This window comes from Antechinus flavipes, chromosome 1, assembly GCF_016432865.1.
Source record: "Antechinus flavipes isolate AdamAnt ecotype Samford, QLD, Australia chromosome 1, AdamAnt_v2, whole genome shotgun sequence".
NCBI classification, from domain to species: Eukaryota; Metazoa; Chordata; class Mammalia; order Dasyuromorphia; family Dasyuridae; genus Antechinus; species Antechinus flavipes.
The window spans coordinates 646,898,050-646,924,258 of record NC_067398.1 but is presented as its reverse complement, the minus strand read 5'-3'; the positions used below and the strand labels follow the sequence as shown (position 1 = coordinate 646,924,258).

Below are 26,209 nucleotides of genomic sequence, written 5' to 3'. Positions count from 1 at the left end.
GGGGAGAAGCAGGAAGAGCCCATGCAATGTTTACACCTCCCAGAGATGCTAGCGATGTGGAACAGGACTACGTTTCCCAGAATTCTTTGTGTGGGGAGGAAACATGGCGAGGGAAATTTACTTTCGCACAGCTGGACTACATTTCCCAGAGTCTCCCGAGGACTCTCCGTCCCGCCCCCTCCCCGTGCCTTTGGCTGGATCCTCTTGCGTGGCCGATGTGGGCTCCTGCCGGAAGCAGTCGTGGAGCAGCAGGTGGAGTCCGGAGCCGAGGTGGGAGTCGGTGTGGGGAGAAGGCGGAAAGGGGCAAGTGAGAGTTGGGGAGGGTCATGGCAACGCTTATTTCCCGAGTGTCGGCACAAAGCGCGCTCAGAGATGTGACCTATTCCTTCGGACAGAAGGGGGAAACTGAGGCCCACAGAGAGTCCGAGGCGTTCTTAAGTCGTTTCAGAGTCCTCGTGACCCCGTTTGGGATTTTCTTAGCAGAGGTACTATTTTGCCCGGTCCTTCGCCAGCTCATTTGACAGATGAGGAAACTGAGGCAGACAGGCTTAAGTAATTTGCCCACTTGGCTACTAAGTGTCTGCGTCTGAATTGGAGTTCAGGTTTCTTGACTCTAGAGCTGGCTTTCTACCCACCTAATTGCCCCTCCCCCCCAGTCTTTAAGGGCCCACGGAAGAGAGGACCACGCTGAACCCGCAGGGAGCGCAGCGTTTGATCCCCGCTCTCTCCTAGCCCCACTCTACTGAGCGTCTGTCCCCTCTCACTGGCGAGAGGACCCGATTTCTCCACGCCTCTCCCTTCCCAGGACCCAGCTCCCCTGTGGTTATTTTGTATTTCTTTTAAACACAACGTAACTTACACATGTGCATGTTATTTCCTCCTATATAACGTCAGAATGTCCTACGGGGCCAAGTGCGGGGAATATAAAAAGGAGCAAAAGACCATGCTTGTCCTTAAGGAGTTTACAATCTACAGAAGGGATTATCAGGCAACAGCTAGCTGCAAAGAGACCGCTTTACCTTTGTCTTTGTACTCTAGGCACGGGGCACAGTGTGTACACATAGTATCATAGGCACCTGGTACAATTATATACTTAGTAGATATTTAATAAATGCTTATTGATTACTTGATTGAGGGGGAGGATGGAGCTGCTCTTATATCTACCCTTTCGCACACACAAAGGGAGGAAGAAAGGAGAAGAGAGAAGAAAACTGGTAATGGGGCTTGGGAAACTTGATGGCTATTTTACACTATTTGAAAGACCATTTTGTCCTTAGCTTCATTTTCCTTGGTCCCCGAGAGAAAAATGAGCAGATGGTGCTGAAAGGCAGATTTCAGAAAAGAAAAAGGCTATACAAAAATGATTTAATCTATAAACATATACTAAGCACTTTTACTGTAATAAACCCGGGTGATAGAAAGACAAAAAGAAACTGCTTTGCCCTTAAAGGATCTTTTTTTGCTGTTTTGGGAAGAAATAAGCGCTTCCTCACTGGAACGTTGCTGGCATAGTGCATTGACTCACAACTATTTAAAGGGCTTTTCAGTTTTAGGAGGAAGGATGAAGTAGGTGGGCCTTTGAGTTTCTTTAAACTTACCCAGGTGAGACAGGAAAGGGGAAATGTTGAAGACTGATAAGTACTGGCCTGCCTGAAACCAGGATTTTTATGTTTTATGAATGGATACTTGGCCTCCAAGAAATACAGAGCTTAAAGAAGTTTTTTTCCCTCTCACTCCTAGATGATCCTCTCTTACCCTCTTGTATCCCAAGACAGAGACTTCCTGGTCACTTCAATTACTCCCTTTCCATTGTAAGACTGGACCCATAAAGGGGTATGGTATTTATTGGTATTCCAGATTAGTTTTTGGTATTTATTTTGTTAGTGGGTACCCTTGACAAAACTCCCAGTACACAATTCTCAGAAGGCAAGTGGCAAAAAGAGTCATTATTCCCAGTGGAGGCAGTCTAGTCTGTGAGCCTTCACCCCTGTCCCACCTACTCCTTAGCCAGAACATGGGCTTCTTTTACCAATGGGTCTCTACCTTTTGACTAATTAGAAATTTGACCTTGGGAGAAGAAGCAATCTATTAAGGCAAAGCTTTTTAAACTGTGAGTTGCCACTCCTTATAGGATTGCATAACTGAATGCAAGACTCAAAAAATTATAATTTTATTGTCAGTAAGTGGCTTTTTATGTTTCCATATCCCATAGTCTTGTAAAAATTTCTCCAGCAAAAAGGGATCCTGAATGGAAAGAGTTTAAGAAGGTTTGCACTAGAGTCTATTAGAATATTGAAGTAGGGATCAGGGGACTTGGATTTGAAACATTGAGGTTTCTCATCTGTGTGACCTTTAACAACACTATTTCATTTCTCTGGACCTATTTTTGCATCTGTAAAATGGAGTGGAACATACTTATACTACTGTACTTAACAAGATTGTTGTGACGAAAGTATTTTGTAAACTTTAAAGCACTATAAAAGTAAGAGTTTTTATCTTTCTGTTTATTATTATCTTATTCTCATCACTTTTGTGGAGCTCAGGTAGAAATGGCCCTGTGACAAATTGTTACCCTACCATATTATTTTATATTTACTGTTCTACAGACAGTCGCACAAGCAGCTTTTTAAAGGAAAACAAACCACAAACAAATCATAGTTGATTAAACATATTAGACTGTAGGCTCCCCGAACATCCTGAGTATAACTCCAACAGCAGGCACCACGATGGAGATGATGTGCACCTGCACCTGATTCCATTTGATCTCTTCTGCCAGATATCTGTATTTTTAAAGCTTTTGATCCACATAGCTTTAGCATTATTTGCTAAAAAGCATTGATTTTAATGCTTGACTTCTCAGGTCATTATGGATTTATCTTATGTCTAGAAGATTGTAGACGACAGTTCAGTCTGTGCTAATGGTTTGGTTTTAGATTAGTTTATAGGCTGATTTCTCCAGCATGTTTTGAAATCTGTGTGGACTTGACTGTCATTACTTGAATAGTAATAAGCTTGTGATGTATATTTCTAGCCATTGAATCATATTGTGTTAGGTATTCAGCAGATGCTAGATTTTGCCATCTATATTGACCTTCAATCTCTACCATTTCCTTGCATATACTGTTGGAATATACGGGAGCCATCTGACAGTGGCTGCTGGAGATCCAACCCAAACCTGCAGAATGGATCTCCTCCTGTGAGAGGATGATACAAAGAGACTGAACGGCAGTTGCTGTTCTCTGAGCTCTCTCCTGAGAGGGTGTTACATTGTCTGACCTCCATCCTCTTCCTCTGCCTCCAATTTATCTCATTCCCAGTCTGCAACACCTGTGTCAGCAAAGACTGCCTTGCAGCTCCTTCAAATATTATGATCCATGGCTGTGGAGGCTCTCAGAGAATTGACCTGTCCCTTAATATTATACATTGATCATAAAGCCCAGATTTTTTAAGGATAAATAATTTCTAGTGGCTGTTATATTATTAGTTTGATATAATGAGGGAAGGAAGGAGAAAAAAGCCGCAAGTTTGGGGGGAGGGAGGGAAAGGGTAGAAAAGGTAGAAAAGGACCCAACAAAAGCAACAACTGTTGTTGTGTCTGCTGTCTGTAGAGCTCTGTGGTAAGTGCTGAAAAAGATGATGTTTAGATGAAACACTTGCCTGCCATCATGGAACTTGTAGTTCAGTATAAGGATAGGGCAGAAATGCAATATATAAACATATTTAATTATATTTTTTTATTTGCTCCTTGAAATGGTACTGTGAGATGAGTAAATTGAGGCTGAGGAAAGATAAGTGACTAGTTAAGTGACTGGTCTTCCTGAGTGCCAAGCCCAGTACTCTATTTATACACCAACTAGCAGTGTCAGTATCTCAAGCTTATCAGAAAGGTACAAAATAAAGTATAACGTAAGGTTGTAGCAGGGGCGGTCTTAGCATGTGAAGGGATCTGGAAAAGTTGTATTAAGGAGGCAGAATTGGCTGATTAGGGATAGAGCCACATCTGAATCCTCTCCGTGGATGTCACTTAAATATAGGCTCTATAAAGATAAGTAAATGTTGTGACATTATTATAGTAGGATTTGGGGCAGAGCCCAACTTTTCCAACTTTGTGACTTCTAACCCCACAGGTACAGCAACCATGGCAGACCCATCAGAGGTCACTCGGATCCTTGTCACTGGAGGCTCTGGCTTGGTGGGGAAGGCCATACAGAGAGTAGTGGCTGATGGTGCTAGCCAGCCTGGAGAAGAGTGGATATTTGTCTCCTCTAAGGATGCAGACTTGATGTAAGTGATTAATTCCTTTTCCCCTGAACCTTTATGTGTGTGTGCGTGTGTGTGTGTGTGTGTGTGTGTGTGTGTGTGTGTGTGTGTGTGTGTAAAATCTGTTTCTGTTTGTCCAGGCAATAGTTGAGTTGTATTATATTGGAGGGAGCTAGGAATGGGCTGGACCTACATCACAGCAGTGACCTGCTTAATTTTCCCCTGGACAAACATCCTGGTCCCCTCATTTTATGCCAAGAAAGCCAGATTGTTACTTGTTCCCCCTGTATTGTTCTACTTGTACCTTCCTATATTATATGGCAGTATTATATCCTTGGCACTTCTCTTCAGCATTTTTTCTCTTTTCCTCAAGCCACCACATGACCACATTACTCTGATTGACTTCTAGGACATTGGTTCCCTAACCCAGTCAGTTAATCAATCATTTATTCATCCTTTGTTGTTGTATAGCATTTGCATTCACTTAGTTGTTTGTAGTCCAGTTCTTTGTGACCTGAATTTTCTTTGGCAAAGATACTGGGGTGGTTTGCTAGTTCATTTTATAGATGAGGAAACTGAGGCAAACAGAGTTAAAAAATTACTTGCCCAGCTAATAAATAACTGAGACTAGATTTGAACTTAGAGCTTCCTAGTGCCCTAGCTACTGCACACCTACCTACTCTATTCAGCCATTACCATGGGTCAAGCTTAGCACTGAGGATACAAAGAATGGCAAAACCAATCACTGCTCTTCCCACTCCAGTGGGAGAGACAACCAGGGATGTGAGAGAATATCAAAAGTAATCTTAAAGCAAAGACTAGGCAGCTAGGGGACCTAGAAGGCCTCTTGCAAAAGGTGGGACCAGAGGTGAGTCTGAAAAGAAACTAGGGGTACTCTGAGGAGGTGATGGGACAGAGTGCCCCATCTCTAAGAGTGGAGATCATTTGTGCAAATGCTTCAGGATGGTTGATGGAAGATAAATGGAAGATGGGAGCAGTAAGGAGGCCAGGGTAGAGGCTGGACAATTCATCTGGAGGGGAAAGGGGAATAGGAAAAAGGAAAGTAGAGCTTTAAATTGCAAGCAGATCAATTTTGTTTGAGCTTGGAGTTAAGAGAGAGCCTAGAACTTTTTGAGCAGGGATATGACATAAATCTACAATTTAGAAAAATTACTTTGTCAACTGGGTGAAGGATGGGAAGCTCAGAGACAATTTCAGGAGCTTCCAGATAAGAGGTAATCTGGGCCTGAATTAGGATGATATTTTTGAGTGAAGAGCAACAGACATATACTGAAAGGTACTGTGAAGGCAAAAATGACAGTCTGGCAATGAATTAGATATAGGATGTAAGTGGGAGTAGAACTTAAAGATTACAGTGACGTCTGGGAGAGTGATAGGACCCAAGATAAGAAATAGCAAGTTGGGATGAAGGCAAAGTTTGCAGGGGAGTGGGAATGAGTTCAGTCATGTACTTTTTGAGTTTAAGATGTCTATAGTTCATCCAATTCAAAATACCCAACAAGCAATTGGAAAAATGAGTCTGAAGATTTGGGCTAGAAAAGTAGATATGGGAATCTTCTGCATAGAATTGACAGCTGAACCCATGGAAGTAAAATAACTGCCTGTCGGTTCAAACATGGGAGGACTCTGGAATCCTTCACCTTCAGCAGCTAAGTCTTTTTGTATAGATATATAGAGAAAAGGAGAAATTGAAAGCTGCCTCGGGTTTTTACAATTTATAAGGGGTCATAGACAGCAAATTAATAAGGAACAAAAATGAGGTGAGGCTGAGGAGAAATTAAGGAATGATTCAAGGATACCCAAAATAAGTGAGGGGTAGATCTAGGACTAGGGAAAGGTCAGATGCCACAACAAGCATCTTCAAGCTTCTGAAAAGCTATCATGGGGAAGAACTCTCAGACTTACCCTGCTTGGTCCCAAAAGGAAGGACAGGCAATGATGAGTTACAAAAGGACAAATGAAGGCTTTACGTAAGAAAAATATTTCCCAATTGTTAGAGCTATCTCAAAACTAAATGGGTTATCTTGAGTAGTCATGGGCCTGCCCTCCTCAGAACTCTCCCAGCTGAGGCTGGACGACTACGTGTCAGGAAGGATATGGGAAGGGATTCTAATTCAGGTACAAGTTGGAATAAATGATCTGAAATCGTTTCTTGATTGATAGTGTGGGAACTAGGAAGGATCTGTTCCAAGTGGGGAAATCTCATTACAACCCAATTTGTGCCAGCCCTGGCCAAGAATGTCAGCATATGATAGGGATATTCCAAGGCAATGTGGCAGGGAGATGCTGGGCTGCTGTTTTAGGGAACACTCCTCATTCTTGACCTCTTTGTAGAACTGACACTGCTATCACCTCCTGAATACTCTCTCTTCTTTAGACTTTCAAGGTCCCTCCACTCTCTGATCAGCCATTGCTTCTCAATTTTTATGGCAGATCTCCATCCACATCATGCTTGCTCACTACCTATGAGAATCCTCCAAAACTCATGTGCATACATATGTTAACAGGCATTTTACTTTTTAAAAATATGGTCATATGTGTTTAAATGAAGTCATTTTTCTTTATTTCCTACAATGTATAAATATCAATTATTAAATTTTGACTAACATATTCCCCATCAACCACTGGTGGAGAATCATATACTCTGACTATAATAAAACCAGTTTCTGATTTGTTCTGGCTTATTTGGCATTAGCTAGTCAAATTGATAAGTAAATTCATTGATTCATAGATATATATACTGAGGGACAAACTCTAGGTTCTATGTTATAGTCTTAATCATAGGTATTCTTCACTTGCACTGGTTTTGCCTATGTGGATGATTGGGGCAGACTCCTTTGAACATTTACAAACCTTATCTGGGAGGCTCTGCAATATTCTAGGGCTTGGTACAACCAGTATGATGTCCTCTGCAAACAGGAGGAATTAACCTGGCCAACTATTAGGAATCCCTCTTTATCAGGAATCAGGATGATGGGAAAATATGGTTTAAGATGAAATAATGCTCGTGAATGTTCCCTAACAAAAGTGTCATCTGTTGTGCCCTTGATAGTAGGTAGCTTCATGGTCTTTATAAATTATTTTTATAGAGATGGGCAAGTAGACATATGCTTTACTTCCCTACTCCTTTTTCTCAATGAATCATAGGGTTCATAGAAAATAATGGAAGAAGAGCATTGATTGAATTCCTCTATTGATATTATTTATTGTATTTTTATAAATATGCCCTATAAATGAATGATTTTTAATGAAACAACCACCATATCCAGAAGAGAAATAGACCACACATATAAAAATTAGGGATCTAATAATGAAGTTTATTGAAAGCTATTCTTTGGGACCTGTATGTGCAAGAATATTTGTGGCAGCCCTCTTTGTAGTGGCCAGAAACTGGAAAATGAATGGATGCCCATCAAGTGGAAAATGGTTGGGTAAATTGTGGTGTATGAATGTTATGGAATATTATTGTTCTGTAAGAAATGACCAGCAGGATGAATACAGAGAGGCTTGGAGAGATTTACATGAACTGATGCCAAGTGAAATGAGCAGAACCAGGAGATCAGTACATCAACAATGATACTGTATGAGGTTGTAGTCTGATGGAAGTGGATTTTTTTGACAAAGAGAAGATCTAACTCGGTTTCAATTGATCAATGATGGACAGAAGCCGCTACACCCAAAGAAAGAATACTGAGAAATGAATGTAAACTATTTGCATTTTTGTTTTTCTTCCCGGGTTATTTATACCTTCTGAATCCAATTCTTCCTATGCAACAAGAGAACTGTTTGGTTCTGCACACATATATTGTATCTAGGATATACTGTGACATATTTAACATGTATAAGATTGCTTAACCATCTTGGGGAGAGGGTGGAGGGAGGGAGGGTAAAAATTGGAATATAAGTGAGTACAAGAAATAATGTTGTAAAAAATTACTCAGGCATGGGTTCTGTCAATAAAAAGTTATAATTAAAAAAAAAAAAAGAAAGCTGTTCTTTGTAGCCAATAGAGATCTTTAGTCAGGTTGAGATAAAATGAGATATAACAAAAACCATATGATCATCTCAATAGATGCAAAAAAAGCTGATAAAATCCAACATCCATTCCTATTAAAAACACTTGAGAGTATGGGAATAAATGGACTTTTCCTTAAAATAATCAGTAGCATCTATTTAAAAACCATCAGTAAACATCATATGTAATGGGGACAAACTGCAACCTTTCCCAATAAGATCAGGAGTGAAATAAGGTTGCCCACTATCACCGTTACTATTTAATATTGTATTAGAAATGCTAGCTTTGGCAATAAGAATTGAGAAAGAGATGAAAGGAATAAGAATAGGCAAAGAGGAAACCAAATTATTACTCTTTGCTGATATATGATAGTATACTTAGAGAACCCTAGAGATTCTACTAAAAAGTTATTAGAAACAATCCACACCTTTAGCAAAGTTGCAGGATACAAAATAAACCCACATAAGTCATCAGCATTCTTATATATCACTAACAAATCCCAACAGTTAGAGTTACAAAGAGAAATTCCATTTAAAGTAACTACTGATTGTATAAAATATTTAGGAATCTATCTGCCAAGGGAAAATCAGAAACTTTATGAGCAAAACCACAAAACACTTTCCACACAAATTAAATCTGATCTAACCAACTGGAAAAATATTAAATGCTCTTGGATTGGGCGAGCAAATATAATAAAGATGACTCCTAAAAAACTATTTTAATGACTTGGAAAAAATAACAACAAAGAGAGAAAATGAGGTGCTCCTTAGATCTGTCTTGAGTGGGACCTATACTTGCTAGAGAAAATTACAGAAGTTCACAGGCACAGATTGACAAGTTGGAGAAAGAAAGTGGTCAAGGGAAAGGGCAATGCTTCCCTAAATAACCTCCCTTAGGAGTCTCTGGAAGGATTGAAACACCAAAAAAATAGCTTTCATTAGCTCTCTGGTTCAGGTAGGCTGAGATTGGGAGAGGAGAGCGTATCAGCACTTGTGTGATTCTCTTAAATGATAAGAGAGAGGGCTAGGAATCAGCCTAAACTCCCTCCTCCTAGCTTGACTCAAACCTTTTATTATTATTATTATTATTAAAGCTTTTTATTTTTCAAAATATGCATGGACAATTCTTCAACATCAGCTCTTGCAAAATCCTGTTCCAATTCCCCCCCCTCTTCCCCCATGCCCCCTCCCTTAGATGGCAAGTAATCCAATATATGTTAAACATGATAGAAATATATGTTCAGTATTTAACATGTATTGGATTACTTGCCATCTAAGGAGGGGGTGGGAGAAACAGAGGGAAAATTTGAAACAGAAGGTTTTGCAAGAGTCAATGTTGAAAAATTACCCATGCATATGTTTTGTAAATAAAAAGCTTTAATAAATTTTTAAAAAGACATAGTTGTTAAATTCAATATATGCTTACATATTTATACAATTATCATGCTGCATAAGAGAAAAAGTAAAGCAAAATAAAATACAAGAAAACAACAAAAAGGGTGAAATTGTTATGTTGTGAACCATATTCTGTTCCCACCATCCTCTCTGGGTATAGATGGCTCTCTTCATCACTGAACAATTGGAACTGGTTTGAATCATTTCATTGTTAAAGAGAGTCATGTCCATTAGACTTGATCATCATATAATCTTCTTGTTGCTGTGTATAATGATCTCCTGGTTCTGCTCATTTTACTTTGCATCAGTTAGTACATGGAAGTCTCTCCAGGCCTCTCTGAAATCATCTTGTTAGACTCAAACCCTTTTTGAAAGTTGTTTCCTGGTTCTTTGGGATTCTAGGGCAGTAATTGGCAGATTAGAGTGGTGAGAACAGGATCAGATGGCTCACCCTTCTTATCTATATTTAAAATGTGGAAATCTGTTATCTCTAAGAATTGGGGGACCACTGAGAAAATGCTACACCTGAGCATAGCTGAGCATTATCACAGTTTTAGAAGCATAAAGAAAAATTTAACCTTTTAGAGAGATAAGGCAAGATGGTAAAATTTCAATAAGTTGCTTTAGTGAACAGAAAACAGTTACAGAACTCTAAGAAGTTTTTTTTGGTTGTCAAGGTTATTAACTAGCTTGACCAAATCCAATTAAAATGACCTTAAAGCTTGCTTCCTATGAGAGAACAATAGACTCTTTATTCTAGGGAATTACAACTTTTCCCATGGACTCTGACCTAGATAGGGATGGGAAGTGGTACAGGAAACCATGGTATTAAAGGAGTAAAGGTTCTGGTTTATCCTCATAGTTATGTTTGCAAGTATCTAATAAGTTTTCTAATAAGTAGTGTCAGCATTTAGATTCAGGTATTATTGGAACATACCAAGGCTGGTATTTGCGACTTAAAAAAATTTTTTTTAATGTAGCAGCATCCTTATACAATATTAACAAAAATATAGAACTTGAGGCAAGATAATATAAAAAGCATTGCTGGCATTATAGCATATGGCTTTGATAGCATGTGGAGTTGGTGTTCTTTTGGTTGCCTTTTTTCCAATTACAAATAAGGGCTAAAATTTAATTTAAAAAATTAGATAGCATTTACATAGCCATATATCTCTATATCTCTTTTTATATATAATCTTATTTGATCCTTACAACAATCCTGTAAGTGCTATTATTCCCATTTTAAAGAAGAAGAAACTAAATCCAAGGCAGGTGAAATGATTTGTCTAGAGTCACAAATTAAATAAATGTCTGAAGTGAGATTTTAATTAGGGCCCTCCTCATGCCAAGTATGGCACTTTTTTTTTTTTTTTTAAATAGCTTTTTATTTACAAGTTATATGCATGGGTAATTTTACAGCATTGACAATTGCCAAACCTTTTGTTCCAATTTTTCCCCTCCTTCCCCCCACCCCCTCCCCTAGATGGCATGTTAAATATATTAAAGTATAAATTAAATACAAAATAAGTATACATCACCAAACCATTATTTTGCTGTATAAAAAGAATCGGATTCTGAAATATTGTACAATTACCCTGTGAAGAAAATAAAAAATGCAGGTGAACAAAAATAGAGGGATTGGGAATTCTATGTAATGGTTCTTTGTCATGTCCCAGAGTTCTTTTTCTGGATATAGCTGGTTCAATTCATTCCTGCTCCATTGGAATTGATTTAGTTCATCTTATTGCTGAAGATGGCCAAGTCCATCAGAATTGATCATCATATGGTATCGTTGTTGAAGTATATAATGATCTCCTGGCCCTGCTCATTTCACTCAGCATCAGTTCGTGTAAGTCTCTCCAGGCCTTTCTGAAATCATCCTGCTGGTCATTTCTTACTGAACAATAATATTCCATAATATTCATATACCACAATTTATTCAGCCATTCTCCAATTGATGGGCATCCACTCAGTTTCCAGTTTCTGGCCACTACAAAGAGGGCTACAAACATTCGTGCACATACAGATCCCTTCCCTTTCTTTAGTGTCTCTTTGGGGTATAAGCCCAGTAGAAACACTGCTGGATCAAAGGGTATCACAGTTTGATAACTTTTTGAGCATAGTTCCAAATTGCTCTCCAGAATGACTGGATGTGTTCACAGTTCCACCAACAATGTATCAGTGTCCCTGTTTTCCCACATCCCCTCTAATATTCGTCATTATCTTTCCCTGTCATTCTAGCCAATCTGACAGGTGTGTAATGATATCTCAAAGTTGTCTTAATTTGCATTTCTCTGATTAATAATGATTTGGAGCATCTTTTCATATGGCTAGAAATAGTTTCAATTTCTTCATCTGAGAATTGTGTGTTCATATCCTTTAACCATTTATCAATTGGAGAATGGCTTAATTTCTTATAACAGTCAATTCTCTATATAATTTGGAAATGAGGCCTTTATCAGAACCATTGACTGTAAAAATGTTTTCCCAGTTTATTGCTTCCCTTCTAATTTTGTCTGCATTAGTTTTGTTTGTACAAAAACTTTTCAATTTGATATAATCAAAATTTTCTATTTTGTGGTCAATAGTGATCTCTAGTTCTTCTTTGGTCATAAATTCCTTCCTCTTCCACAGGTCTGAGAAGTAAACTATCCTGTGTTCTTCTAATTTATTTATAATCTCATTCTTTATGCCTAGGTCATGAACCCATTTTGACCTTATCTTGGTGTACGGTGTTAAGTGTGGGTTGATGCCCAGTTTCTTCCCAAGTATCTTTTTAAATAGCTTTTTTATTTACAAGTTATATGCATGGGTAATTTTACAGCATTGACAATTGCCAAACCTTTTGTTCCAATTTTTCCCCTCCTTCCCACTCTTAATCCACTGTGCCACCTAGCTGCTTTGTCATATTCAGAGCCTCCCTGATTTTTTCCCTTGAAAAAAGGGTTTGGGATATGTAAACATTGTTCCTATCAATCTGTTAAGTCTTTTTGTCTTTTGTTCCTTTTTCTGGATTCCCTCTTTTTACCATCCTTACCTATTCTCACCTTTTCATTAAAGTCACTGAGTAACAAAGTGTATTGAGTTTATTTTTTGGACTATCTTTTCAGATTCTTTTCAGAATTTCTCTTTGTATTCTGCCGCCAATCTTATTATTTTTTTTTTTTTTGGAAAGCTTTTTTATTTTCGAAACATATGCATGGATAATTTTTCACATTGACCTTTGCATAGTCTTGTGTTCCAAATTTTCCCTTCCTTCCCCCCACTGTCTCCTTTAGATGGCAAGCAATCCAGTATATGTTATACATGTTAAAATCCAATATATGTAAACATTTATATAATTATCTTACTGCATAAGAAAAGTCAGATCAAAAAGGAAAGGAAATGAGTAAGAAAACAAAAGGCAAGTGAACAACAAAAAAAAGAGTAAGAATGTTATATTGTGATCTACACTTGGTTCTCACCCTCCTCTTTCTGGGTATAGATGGCTCTCTTCATCACAAGATCATTGGAACTGTCTGCCACCAATCTTAGAGCATAAGTTTATAATTATTTTAATGTTGGTCCCTTTGCAAATTCTTATCAACAAGATTATAAAATGATATTTGTTGCTTTGGGGCACATGATAAGACCAGCTCTCCCTACACTTTTCTTAAGATCCTAGATTTACTTCTAGAGGAGACCTGAGAGGCCACTGGCTCCAAATTACTCATTTTATAGACGGGGAAACAAGTTAAGTGACTAGTTGTGACAATTTTCTTCTGTTTTCTGGATTTGTTTTTAGAAAAATCATTAGGATTAATATATTTTAGTTCAGATCCTTAAGGAATAGTATGTCTTCTCCTTGATCATTGCCCAAGAGCCCCACATTTAGAATTTTAACAGCTAAATTAATGTGCATGCACATTTTTTACTATATGATTCATAGCTCCCTCTGTTCTGCATGTAGTAGATACATAATATAAATGTCTTGAGTCAGAATATGGTTTGCCTCTCCCTCTGCCAGGGACACAGCCCAGACCCGAGCCCTGTTTGAGAAACATCAACCTACACATGTCATCCATTTGGCAGCCATGGTGGGTGGCCTCTTCCGGAACATCAAGTATAACCTGGACTTCTGGGTAAGAAAGGATTATGCTTTTGGAGCTTAAAGGGGACAGACCCAACATGGTGATTTCTTCTTCCTTTAAGACATTTCTTTCTCCTTCTCTCCCAATTTGCTGAGATGCTATCCTGGAACTTCCCAAGAGGAAGATTGCCTAGTGGTAGGACTCATTCCTCAGAATTATAGCAAGCATTAGTCCTTTTCTAAGGACTAACTATATTCCCAGGGTTCCTGAAAGCTGGGAGGAAAAAAAAATATTTAGGGTTCATTGCAAAGTTAGTATGGGTGTGCTTTTTTTTTTTTTTTTAAATAACTTTTTATTGATAGAACGCATGCCAGGGTAATTTTTTACAGCATTATCCCTTGCATTCACTCTGTTCCGATTTTTCCCCTCCCTCCCTCCACCCCTTCCCCCAGATGGCAAGCAGTCCTTTACATGTTGAATGGGTTGCAGTGTATCCTAAATAAAATATATGTGTGCAGAACCGAACAGTTTTCTTGTTGCACAGGGAGAATTGAATTCAGAAGGTATAAATAACCCGGGAAGAAAAACAAAAATGCAAGCAGTTTATATTCATTTCCCAGTGTTCTTTCTTTGGGTGTAGCTACTTCAGTCCATCTTTGATCAATTAAGGCTCTCTTTATCGAAGAGATCCACTTCCATCAGAATACATCCTCAAACAGTATTGTTGTTGAGGTATATAATGATCTGGTTCTGCTCATTTCACTTAGCATCAGTTCATGTAAGTCTCGCCAGTCCTCTCTGTATTCATCCTGCTGGTTATCCCTTACAGAACAATAATATTCCATAACATTCATATACTACAATTTACCCAACCATTCTCCAATTGATGGGCATCCATTCATTTTCCAGCTTTTAGCCACTACAAATAGGGCTGCCACAAACATTTTGGCACATACACAACCTCCTCATTTTACTGAAAAAAAATCTCAGACCCAGAGAAAGTGAGTAGTAGTCCAAGCTCACAGAGCAAACCTGGGACAGAGTTGGACCTCAGTCCTCAACTTCTTGGCCTAGCACTTTTTTGCTACCTCATTTATAAAGGCCTTGAGCTGAACTTTGTAAATAATAATCCATCATCTTTACCTTTTTTTTTCAATAATCTATCAACTCTAATGAGTTAGCAGTCTGTAAAGATTCCAACAAGTTCAGAATACATTTCTCTTTAAAGAGTGGGCCCCTCAACCTATCACATTCATCTCTACAAGTTCTGGCGTGTATTTGTACAGGGAAATTTTGCAAATGACTCATAGCCTTTTGGTTCAGTGACAGAATGTCAGAGCTAGGGGAGGGTACTTAGAATGGAAACTCTCAGAGCTAGGTGGAGCCTTGGAGGTCATCTAATTTCATAGAGGAGGAAACTGAGGCTCAGAGAGGGAAAAGGAGATGTTCCCAATAACTTAGAGATACACAGGACTAAAACTCGTATCTCCTTAGGCCCTGGACTCTTCTCTGATTTGGCCAGTTTCTCTTCCCAGCAGGACACTATTTGGGACCTGAGAGCCTTACATGATGGGAGTGGGAAGAAATTATTTTTAAGGCCCCATCCAGCTTGAAATCATATTACTTAGGAGCCCCAAATTAGAAGTTGAGATTTCTAGAAGAGAACTTTGTGATGTTTGAAGGGAGAAGCAAGAGATAAAGTTAGAGAGGTATCTGACAACCAGATTATGGGGTTCATAAAGGCCGGGCTCAGGAGTTTGAATTGTCTTCAAGGAAATAAGGAAGCCATTGAAGGTATTGACCCAGACCTATACTTTAGAATCACTTGAGTAGCCTATGAAGAATAGATTATAGGGAAAGAGACCTGATCCAGAAGTTTGAAAACTTAAAATATTCCTCTTGAATGTGATAATTGGCCTCTTAAACTTTTCTGTTAGAGTGATGACAAGGAGAATGGAAAGGAGAAGACATATGGGAGAGATTTTTGGAAGTCAGCTGAAAAGGAATTGAGTGGGATTGGAGGGAAGGGGAAGGAAGTGGGGAAAGGAAGAGCGTGAATAATTGGGGCTGATTGGGGAAGTCATGTTCTGTCCCTTACCTCTCCAGAGAAAGAACATTCAAATCAACGACAATGTCTTGCACTCAGCCTATGAGGTGGGCACTCGGAAGGTGATCTCCTGCCTCTCCACCTGTATCTTCCCTGACAAGACCACTTACCCCATCGATGAGACCATGGTAAGGACCTCCTGCCCTCAAATGCCTTGATGGAGGGAGGGAAAAGGGCTGGGCGGAAGGGGCAAATGGAAGTGTTCTTCTCAGAAACCTTTGGGCCTCAAGGATTTCTTTCTCTTTCTCTTCCCTTACCCTCCCCTACACTCAGATTCACAATGGACCCCCACACAACAGCAACTTCGGCTACTCCTATGCTAAGCGCATGATCGACGTACAAAACAGGTCTGGGATGTTTGGGAGACAGTAGTGCTAAAAGCTGTAGGCCACTGTCTTCATCACACACACCTTCCAAAACTCATAAGCCCCCACTCTCCATCCTGTCAATCAACAAGCATTTATTAAACATCTATTGTAGTAATTATCAGAAATAAAAAACAATAACAACATAATTATTATAATAATAGCTAGCATTTATGTAGCTTTTACTGTTGTGCTAGGCACTATGCTAGGCAATTTGTAAATAGTTTATTTTGGAAATGAAGTAAACCCTTCTCTCATTAAGATTATGTTCTTTTGGGAGAAATACTACATATATAATCAAGCAATCAAACATTAAGTACCTCTTATGTGTTGGACACTTTACTGGGGGTACAAAGGACAAATAAAATCAATCCCTTTCCTCAAGGAATTTGCATTCTAATTTTGGAGACAATTTCTATATAAATAGACACATATAAGAGACCAGCAGAGTAAAAGGGAAGAAACCTTAGAAAGGAAGACATCAGTATCTAGAGAGACCTAAGAAGACTTCCTGCAGACAATGGCATTTCAGCTGAGACTTGAAGCCAGCCAGAATCTAAGAATCTTAAATGAAAGGGACAGCATACCAGACATGGAGACAGTCAGGACCAAGGTATGGAGGTGGGAGTGTTGCATGTGAGGAGTTGGAAGAAGGCTAGTATAACAAAATTGTAGAGAGGAGAAAGGCATAAGAAACCTGGAAAGATAGGTGGGAAAGGGAATGAGGTTGTGAAGAGCTTTTTTTTTTTTTTAATAAGTTTTTGTTTTTATCAATGTGGTGAGTTTGTTTTTTAATACATCACTTTGGTTTCCCTCCCAGAGAGACATCCCATGTAACAGAGTATTTTTTTAAAGGGAGAAAAAATGAAAAAGAGAGAAAAAAATGTGATGATAACTATACATCAAAAAATGTCTGAAAATGTGCAGTGTACAATGCTTGTGGTTCTTTGATCTTTGCAAAGAGGTTAAGTCAGGGTAACTCCTCATCTTTTTATTTCAAGGCATGCTTGTTTTTAATTTTATAACAATCGCATTTGTGTGTGTGTATGTTTTTCTGTTTCTGTTGATATAGAAAAATGATTACAACAATATAACTTTCCTGACTCTGCTTACTTGGCCCTGCATCAGTTCATATAGATCTTTTCATATTTCTCTATATTCATCATGTTCACCATATCTTACAACTTGGTTAATGTTCCATTCCGTTTATTCACTATAATTTATCTGTCCTCCAATCAGTGTATATATGGAAACATCTTATCAATATATGGAGACATCTTATCAATAGTTTCTCTGGATAAGATGCTAATAATGGAATCTCTGTGTAAAAGGAATAGACATTTTAGTCACTTTAAAAAAACATAATTCCCAATAGTTTTCCAAAATGGTTGTACCGATCGACAGCTGTACCAACAGTGTACTTGTGTGAATATCCTTCCTCCTTGCTTGTACCCGTTTTGGGAAAATTTTCAGGAAAGGATTGGGAAAGCTTCCAGAGAGGTGATGTCAGGATAATGGGCCCAGGACAAGGTAGAGGATAAGGTTGAGGTATAGGGTCAAGTCAGGGTCATGATTTAAGGGGAGTCCTTGGGATATGTAGCAACTCCTTCTGCACTGCATATTTTCTGGCCTGCAGTTTGATCGTCTCTTCTTGACTCCTTGAAGGCAGTATAATATAAAGGATTGGAACGAAGAAGAATTATGTTCTAATCCTGACTCTATTTACTGTGTGGTAAGTCAATTTGCCTCTGAGCCTCAATTTCCTCAGCTATAAAATGAGAACAATAATAATTGCACTATTCACTATACGTGGAAAAGTATTTTGTAAATTTTAAAGGACTATAGAATTACAGAATCTGAATTGGCATGGATTTTATTTTATTTTATTTTATTTTATTTAATAATAATTTTATATTGACAGAACCCATGCCAGGATAATTTTTTACAACATTATCCCTTGCACTCACTTCTGTTCCGATTTTTCCCCTCCCTCCCTCTACCCCCTCCCCTAGATGGCAAGCAGTCCTATATATGTTAAATATGTTGCAGTATATCCTAGATACAATATATGTTTGCAGAACCAAACAGTTCTCTTGTTGCACAGGGAGAATTGGATTCAGAAGGTATAAATAACTTGGAAGAAAAACAAAAATGCAAATAGTTCACATTCGTTTCCCAGTGTTCTGTCTTTGGTGTAGCTGCTTCTGTCCATCAATTTATCAATTAAAACTCAGGTCTCTTTGTCAAAGAAATCCACTTCCATCAGAATACATCCTCATACAATATCATTGTCGAAGTGTATAATGATCTCCTGGTTCTGGCAAGGATTTTAAAACCAACTTGTTAAACCCATACCTGAACAAGAATTTCTCCTGTAATACACCCAATATTTGGTCATTAAGCCTTTGCTTGAAGACTGTAGTCAGCCCATTTCACTTTTGAATGGTCTAGTTACTGGGAAATATATCTTTGATCAAATCAAAATCTTCTTTGCTACAAGTCTACCCATGAGTTTTTGTCCTTTGGGATCAAAGCTTATTTCTTTTCCAGATAAAAGCCTTTCTTCAGGTATTTGAACAGAGTTGTCATGCTCCTCTAAGCCTTCTCTTCTCTCTGTTAACCAATTCTTTCAATATATTGGCACGACCACAAGCTTTCTCTCATCCTAGTTGTCCTCTTTCCAAAAATTAGCCATCCACAACTGAACATGGTACGCCAGAGCACAGCAAGAGAAGATCAGGAGAAGTCCTGATTCTGGATGTTTTACCTGTCCTATTGCAACCTAAGATTATATTAGCTTTATATATATTACAATTTATATACATATATATGTAATATATATAAATTATATGTTGCATATAATTTTATATCTATATATATTTTCCTATGACATTTTATCTTATTCTAGACTGTAGTGATCTTTCTGGATCTTGCTAAGTTTTTTGGTCTAACTAAGTTATCTTACTTTTGTGTCATCAGCAAATTTGATAAATTTGATAAACCACATCATCAATGCCTTTACCTAGGTCATTGAAGCCAAGAACAGATCCACAGATCATGCCAATAGAGACCTCTCCTTACATACTGATAATTAACAATGACTTCAGAAGAGTTCTGGATTCACTTGTTTTTCTCTCCATGTTCTCCAAAAGGATGACATAATGTATAAGTTTTTAAAGACTTTGCCAAAATTTAGACAACATATCTTTACATCCTCTTGAACTCCTAGTATAGTAATATGAGATTAATCTTTCATGAGCCATTCTTTTTTTACATGTATAAGCATTTTAGACATATTTCCATATTAGTCATGTTCTCAGAAAAATCAGAACCAAAAGGAAAAACCACAAGAAAGAAAGCAAACAAAAGAAAATGAAAATAATATTCTTCAGTCACATTCCGTCTCCATAGTTCTCTCTCTAAATGCAGATTTTTCATCTCAGGTCTATTGGAATTGTCTCAGATCACTGTATTGCAGAGAAAAGGAGAGTCTATCATAGTTGATCATCACATAATCTTGCTATTAATATGTACAATGTTGTCCTGGTTCTGCTCACTTCACTCAGTATCAGTTCATGTAAATCTTTTCAGGCTTTTCTGAAATCAACCTCACCATTTCTCTTAGAACAATAATATTCCATTACATTCATATACCATAACTTATTCAGCCATTTCCCAGCTGATGGATACTGATGGGTATCCACTTACTTTTCACAAAAAGAGTTGCTACAAGCGTTTTTACACATGTCAGTTTTTTTTCCTCTTTCCTGATCTCTTTGGGATACAGACCCAGTCGTGACAGACTGCCGGGTTAAAGGGTTTGCACAGTTTGATAGCTCTTTGGACAGAGTTCCTAATTGCTCTCCAGAATGGCCAGGTCAGTTCACAACTCCATCAACAATGTCATGTCTCATTTGTAATGAAGCCAAGCTGGATCTTTGTGATATGTGTTTGTTCCATTGTCTAGGTATTCCATCTCTTTGCTGTCATATTCTAAAATTTTTCCCAGGAATCAAGGCCAATTAAAATTTGAAGATTTCAGTTTCTCTTCTGAAAAATGGAACATTCTCCCCTCTCTCCATGGTTTTTTAGAGATCACTGTTGCTGTCAGTGGGATATAATTCATCTAGTTCCAATGAATTGAATTCATTGAGTACAGCTAGATACTTTCTTCATATCTCATTTATGTTGGGCATAAGCTCTTCAATAGCTATTTTTGTTCTATTATTTCAAATTCCAAGACATATTCTTGGATGGAAAGTTAGAAAAATAGCAATAGACAATTTCTGACTTTTCTCTGTTGTACTATTTCATCTAACGTGAGCAGCAATCCTATATGGCTTAAATATAGCTTTAAAAAATATTTTCTTGTTCTTATCCATTATTCTCATTAACTTTTACATTCCTGATACTTCAAGAATCATGCCAGACATTTGTATTCATTCTGTTCCCTTCCCTTGTGTCTATTTCCTGTATTTTTTAGAAGTATAAATGTACACTAGATTTGGCATAGTTCCTAACCCATAGTTAATTCTTAATAAATGCTTGTTGAACGACTGATTTGAAACTCTCACCTTCAGTATTGACATCAGTTTTGAACTAGAAACATCAATATGATTACCATCATCATTATGTGTGCCTGGCATACGTAATTATTGGTTGATTATTGGTTGAGACTCTCCAATTGATTTCATTAAATATCAAAATGTTGGACTGTTATCCATTTAACTGGATGACATTTCACATAATCTCCCAGTCTTACAGATGAAGCCCTGTATGCTCAGACTTGAGCCAATCCAGCTTGGGAGGTAGGAAGAGGAAGAAGAAAACCAGGCTTGCACCTCAGGGACCTCTCAGAGCAGGAGACAGAGCAAAGATAGGATAAGGATAGGATTCATGTCTAGCCCTGTGTCCAGAATACCGGGGACGGAGATAAAGTCAGTGACCTCTCCTTCTGCCTATGGGAACAGTCAGAGGGCTTCCGGGAACAGTCAGAGGGCTTCCGGGCCCAGGCTTCCTGGGCACTGGAAGGTGAATCTCCCTGTGAGGAGACCAACCAGCCCCCCCCACTCCCACCCCAGGGCGTACTTCCAGCAGTACGGCTGCACCTTCACTGCCGTCATCCCCACAAATGTCTTTGGACCCCATGACAACTTCAACATTGAAGATGGCCATGTGCTTCCTGGCCTCATCCACAAAGTCTACCTTGCGAAGCGTGAGTCCGTCTGTCTGCCCCTCTTTGTCTTCTGTGGGAGTGAGTGTGTGTGTGTGTGTAAATGTGAGTGCAAGCATGAATGGCTGCCCTCCTGGGACACAAGGCTTCCCCTCGACCCAGTCCCCAACCCTCCTCCTCATGGTTTTGGGCTTAGCCCCAGGTTGTTTGGTCCCAAACTCAGAGCTGAGTTTTTTCTGCCTTGCTCACCTGTTGCACGTTGGCTCTCCTCCAGGCCCAGTGTCATGGTGGTCTCATCTCTCCTTATTGCATCCTCTTTTCTTTTTTAGGCAGTGGCTCTGCTCTGACTGTGTGGGGCACTGGGAAGCCTCGAAGGCAATTCATCTATTCCTTGGTAAGTGGTCATCCAGACTCTTGCGTTCTCTGGGGGAGGGAGGTCAGGAGTTCCTCTCTGATATCAGTCTTTCTAGTCTGCACGTGTCCGTGCACACCCTGTCACTGCCCTTAACAGGCAGGGTGCCTCTCTGAATTCAGAAAGGGGATCCTAGCCCTCTGGTGCTCAGTGAGTCATCCCTTCTGTCTTGAGGACCCCAGGGATCCGTGGCCAGAATCGGTGCAAGATGAGGAGAAGGAGATTTAGTGTCGATATTTAGGAAGTTCATAGGCCTGTGTGAGTGGGGATACTCTGCGAGAACAATAGGTTAAGAGATAAAACTTTTTTGGTTTGAGGAAAGGAAATACTTCTTTACAATTCGAGCAATCCCACAGGGGAATGGATTGCCTCAGGAGTAGCGAGTTCCTTATCACTTGAAAGCTGTCAAATTGATTCTTGCCTTCAGAGAGACAGGCCTTCTTTCCAAGAAATCACTTCCCAGAGCTTTTCTAACTAAAGGTTTGTGGTTTCAGGAGCTCAGCAACAAGAGAGATACGGATAGGGCCCTTGGGATGTGAGGCCTGAACTGGGCCTCAGGAAAGTCTTTATAGAGGGGCTCCAGCAGGGTTGGCTTCCTTAAGGACTGTCCGCTCCTCCAGACTGGCTCCAGAACAGTGGTGGGCTCAAGAGTCAGGGGGCTTGGGTTTCCTTGATCCTTGGATAAGTCATGGACCCACCCGCTCTTATTCAATGACCTTTAAGGCCTCTTTCAGCTCTTACCCTTAGAATGCCTGCTCTCAAGCTCCCACTACCTTTCTTGGCCCTTGAGCTTGCTTGGCTGAACCACCTGCTGATTCCTCCATTATGAGCTCCTTGATCTTAGTACAAAGTTCCTTCTTTCCTTGGGCCCACAGGGGCTGGTCTAGGCAGGGCTGTGCCCTCAGGAGGGATTTAGGTTAAAGGTAACTCCCATCACCATTTTTGGTATTATATGTTACCCCATTCTGTAACTTCATGACCCGACTGTTTCCCTCACTCCTTCCAGGACCTGGCTCGCCTCTTCCTCTGGGTCCTTCGAGAATACAATGAGGTGGAGCCTATCATTCTATCAGGTACAGAATCCCTCCCTTTCCCCACCTCATTCTTACCATCTTCTGTAAAGACAAAGGCTGCAGGAAGTCGGGTAGGGAGAGGGAAGAAGCAAGGAGGATGTGGGGCAAGAACTGGTCCCTACAGAAAGATAAGACTCAGACCTTGGATGGGGAAATGGAAGGGGCAGCACCTGGGACTGACCTAATCCAAAACTCTTTCAGTGGGTGAAGAGGACGAGGTGTCCATCAGGGAGGCAGCTGAGACCATCGCAGAGGCCATGTGTTTTCAAGGGGAGCTGAACGTATCCTTTACTGTGTTAGGGTCGCACTCCCGCGGGCTGCAGCCTGTTGGCCTCCCCTGACACAGCAGATAGGCTGCCTAGAATGGAGGGAGAAGCTGGCTCTGGAGCAAGCCTTACCACTGCCTGACGGTGTGAAGCTGGGCAAGTCCCTTTCTGTATTTCAGTTTCCTTCTAAGTAAGCTCCTACTAAGGTAACCCTTATAGCTCTGATGAGTTTCTGTTAAAACTTCTCTGAGAGAGGTACCTGCCCCAAGATCTTTTCTTAGCCTATTCTTTAATGGAAGATTAACTAATGATCCCCTGAATGCAAGAAGAATCCGGGATGTGGGAGAGATTGATAAGAGATGTTTTACCAATTTAGAATTTAGGGTAGCAAGCCTGAGCCTCTCCTTTTACAGATGGAAAACTGAGGCCCAGAAAGGCCCAGGTACCCAGAGCTCAGTGGCCCTCAGCCCCTTTAGCTCCATATCCTGAACTCTTGGTCACTACTCCACACTTCCCAGTCCTATCCAGGATGCTTCTTCCTTTCTTCCTTCCCCAGCTCTGCTACTTTATGTACTGGTGGTAGTGTCACATAATGAGTAGAGGTTAGAGGTAGAGGTAGATCCTAGTCTTCTAGTCTCCCACTATTTTCCTCCCTGTGATGTTGGGGAGGACAGGATTAGGACCCATCAAGTTTTAGATGAGCTGCTGAGCCTGTGAGCCCCTTTGTCCCCAGGCCTTGAAGCCTGGCCTTCTCTTGGGGAAAGAAACTTTGAAGGCTCCATCAGGCTGGCCCTTTGAGGTGGGATAGGGGACTTTTGAGGGGAGCATGAAGAAGAGCTTGGAAATCTGTATGGCTTGAAATGGCCACAGGAGATCCCTTCCCCTGTCTGGTTCTCTTAAATAACTCCTTTGTTTTGCCACAAAACCTTCCATTTTGGCTTTGACCTTGACCCAGGGCTACTAATAGTTTGATACAACCAAGGCAGATGGTCAGTTCAAGAAGACAGCCAGCAACAAGAAATTGAGGACCTACCTTCCAGACTTCCAATTTACGCCCTTCAAACAAGGTAGGGCTTGGGAAGGCTAATTTTCTGGCACTCCAGTGATTCCCCCAGATTCATGTTCATCCAGAAGTAGAACAGGCTGCTTCAGGAAGGGTCGTGGCTGGAATGGCAGGTCAGGCCGCTGGGAGCTGCTAGCCCTGGCTCTTCTGGCCTCTGCAGGTTGCCCACCAGGCTGATGTCCTCTGGGCTCACTGGCCCCTATGGCTCCCTGATGCTGAGTGAATTTCATTTCATTCTTTCAGGCAATACTTGCTACGGTAATAGAGTGAAATAGTGTAGTATTTGAGTCCTGGATTCAAATTCAGGCTTATCCTCCATCTTGTTTTATGTTCTTGGCAAAGTCACTTTGGACTTTAGTTTCATCTTTTCTTTAAAAAAATTCCCTCTGCTACATTTCTATACTGTAATGTTCCTAATGCCTCTGTGGCTTTAGCAGGACAGAAATCTTTATCTCCATTTGATAGAAGACACTGAGACCCAGGGAGAGGTCCTGGGGCCATGGGCACAGCCTGGACTAGAGCCCAACTCTTCTGGGTCCCTCTCCAGAATTGCAGCCATTCTCCCATGTGCACACCCCATGATTCCAATCCAGGCCTGTCTCTGGCAGAGTTGAGGACATAGGACTCAGTCAGGTGTCCTAATAATCCTGTACAGTCTTTCACCAACATCCCTGATCAGAGCTGTTGGGCATGGACCAAGGGAGAGGGCTTGGTGTTGGACTGGGCTCAGGACTCCCCTTTTGACCTTCATCCCAGCCTCTTTTTATTCCTCAGCTGTGAAGGAGACATGTACCTGGTTTGAAAACAACTATGAGCAAGCCCGGAAGTGATCCCAGCACAGGGGAAGAGAGCACAAGTCACAGAAAGATAGGGGGCCCTGGGAGGAGCTGGTGTAGATGTCCTATCTTCTCCAGGTCCAGGCCCTCAGTGTCCATAAAGGCTGACTTAAGAAAGACTAGTGAGTCTTGAATCTCAATTGAGCATCTGGCCCTGCCTTTGTTTCTGTCCCTGACCCAGTCACTGCAGTTATTTCAAGGTGCACACAGGCTTCCCTATCCCTGCCAGGCTGGTTCCTGAAAGTCCACCATTGCTACCCTCAGGGAAAACTCCCATGCTCAGAGCCTGGGAAATCTGGCCCCCTTATTAGTACTCACTACCTGGGTTGCCCTATCCTTTCTGATCATTGAGAATTCAAATAAAATACATTTTTGCAGAAGGATTCAGCCTGTTTTAATTTTTAATATACAGAATGTATGATATGAACATATACATGAATGTATGATTACAGTTCCTGTGAAGAGAATTGGGGTGGGGGTAGTAAATAGGGTCATATAAGTGTGATGTGGCAGCCCCCAAAATTAACTTGATTTGAGGCTGCATTATTAACAATATAAGAAGGAAGTGATAAGACTGGTGACAAGCTGAAGTCTGTGGAGAGAAAAGATGTCATGTTTCTCAAGGCTTGGGCTATAATGAGAAATTTGGGGACCTGGAGCAAATTCTGTTTGAAGGTTGTAGGAATAGCACAAGGGGAAATGTGGAAAAAATCAGGAAAAAAGGGTGGCCCGTCACCCAGAGGTATTGACTGGATGGGTGACAGATGCTGATGACTCTTAACCATAGGGAAAAGTTTTCCCCAGAGGAAATCCATCCCATCAAGATGATGAAATATGATTGATGGCAGTTCCAACAATCTTGTGACAAAGACAGCCATCTACAACAAGAGAGAAGACTGTGGGAATTGAATGTGTATCACAACATAGCATTTTCACTCTCTTTGTTGTTATTCACTTGCATTTTGTTTTCTTACTCATTTACTTTCCTTTTTTGATCAGATTTCTCTTGTGCAGCAAGAGAATTGCATAAATGTGTTTATACATATTGGATTTAACATATATTTTATTTTATTTTATTTTTATTTTTTATTTTTTTTAATAATAACTTTATATTGACAGAATCCATGCCAGGGTAATTTTTTTTTACAACTTTA

The 26,209-nt window shown here is 40.0% G+C and overlaps 1 protein-coding gene across 1 annotated transcript; it reads left to right on the top strand.

Moving 5' to 3' along the window:
• The first annotated feature begins 167 nt into the window (after nucleotides 1-167).
• GFUS (GDP-L-fucose synthase) lies at nucleotides 168-25,438 on the top strand. The gene is made up of 11 exons (XM_051971219.1): nucleotides 168-270; nucleotides 4,128-4,284; nucleotides 13,697-13,811; nucleotides 15,867-15,995; nucleotides 16,141-16,214; nucleotides 21,314-21,447; nucleotides 21,735-21,799; nucleotides 22,824-22,890; nucleotides 23,092-23,171; nucleotides 24,124-24,223; nucleotides 24,994-25,438. Exons 1-11 carry the CDS (start codon nucleotides 216-218, stop codon nucleotides 25,047-25,049), a joined length of 1,032 nt encoding a protein of 343 aa, XP_051827179.1. The 5' UTR covers nucleotides 168-215; the 3' UTR covers nucleotides 25,050-25,438.
• Nucleotides 25,439-26,209: the final 771 nt, after the last annotated feature.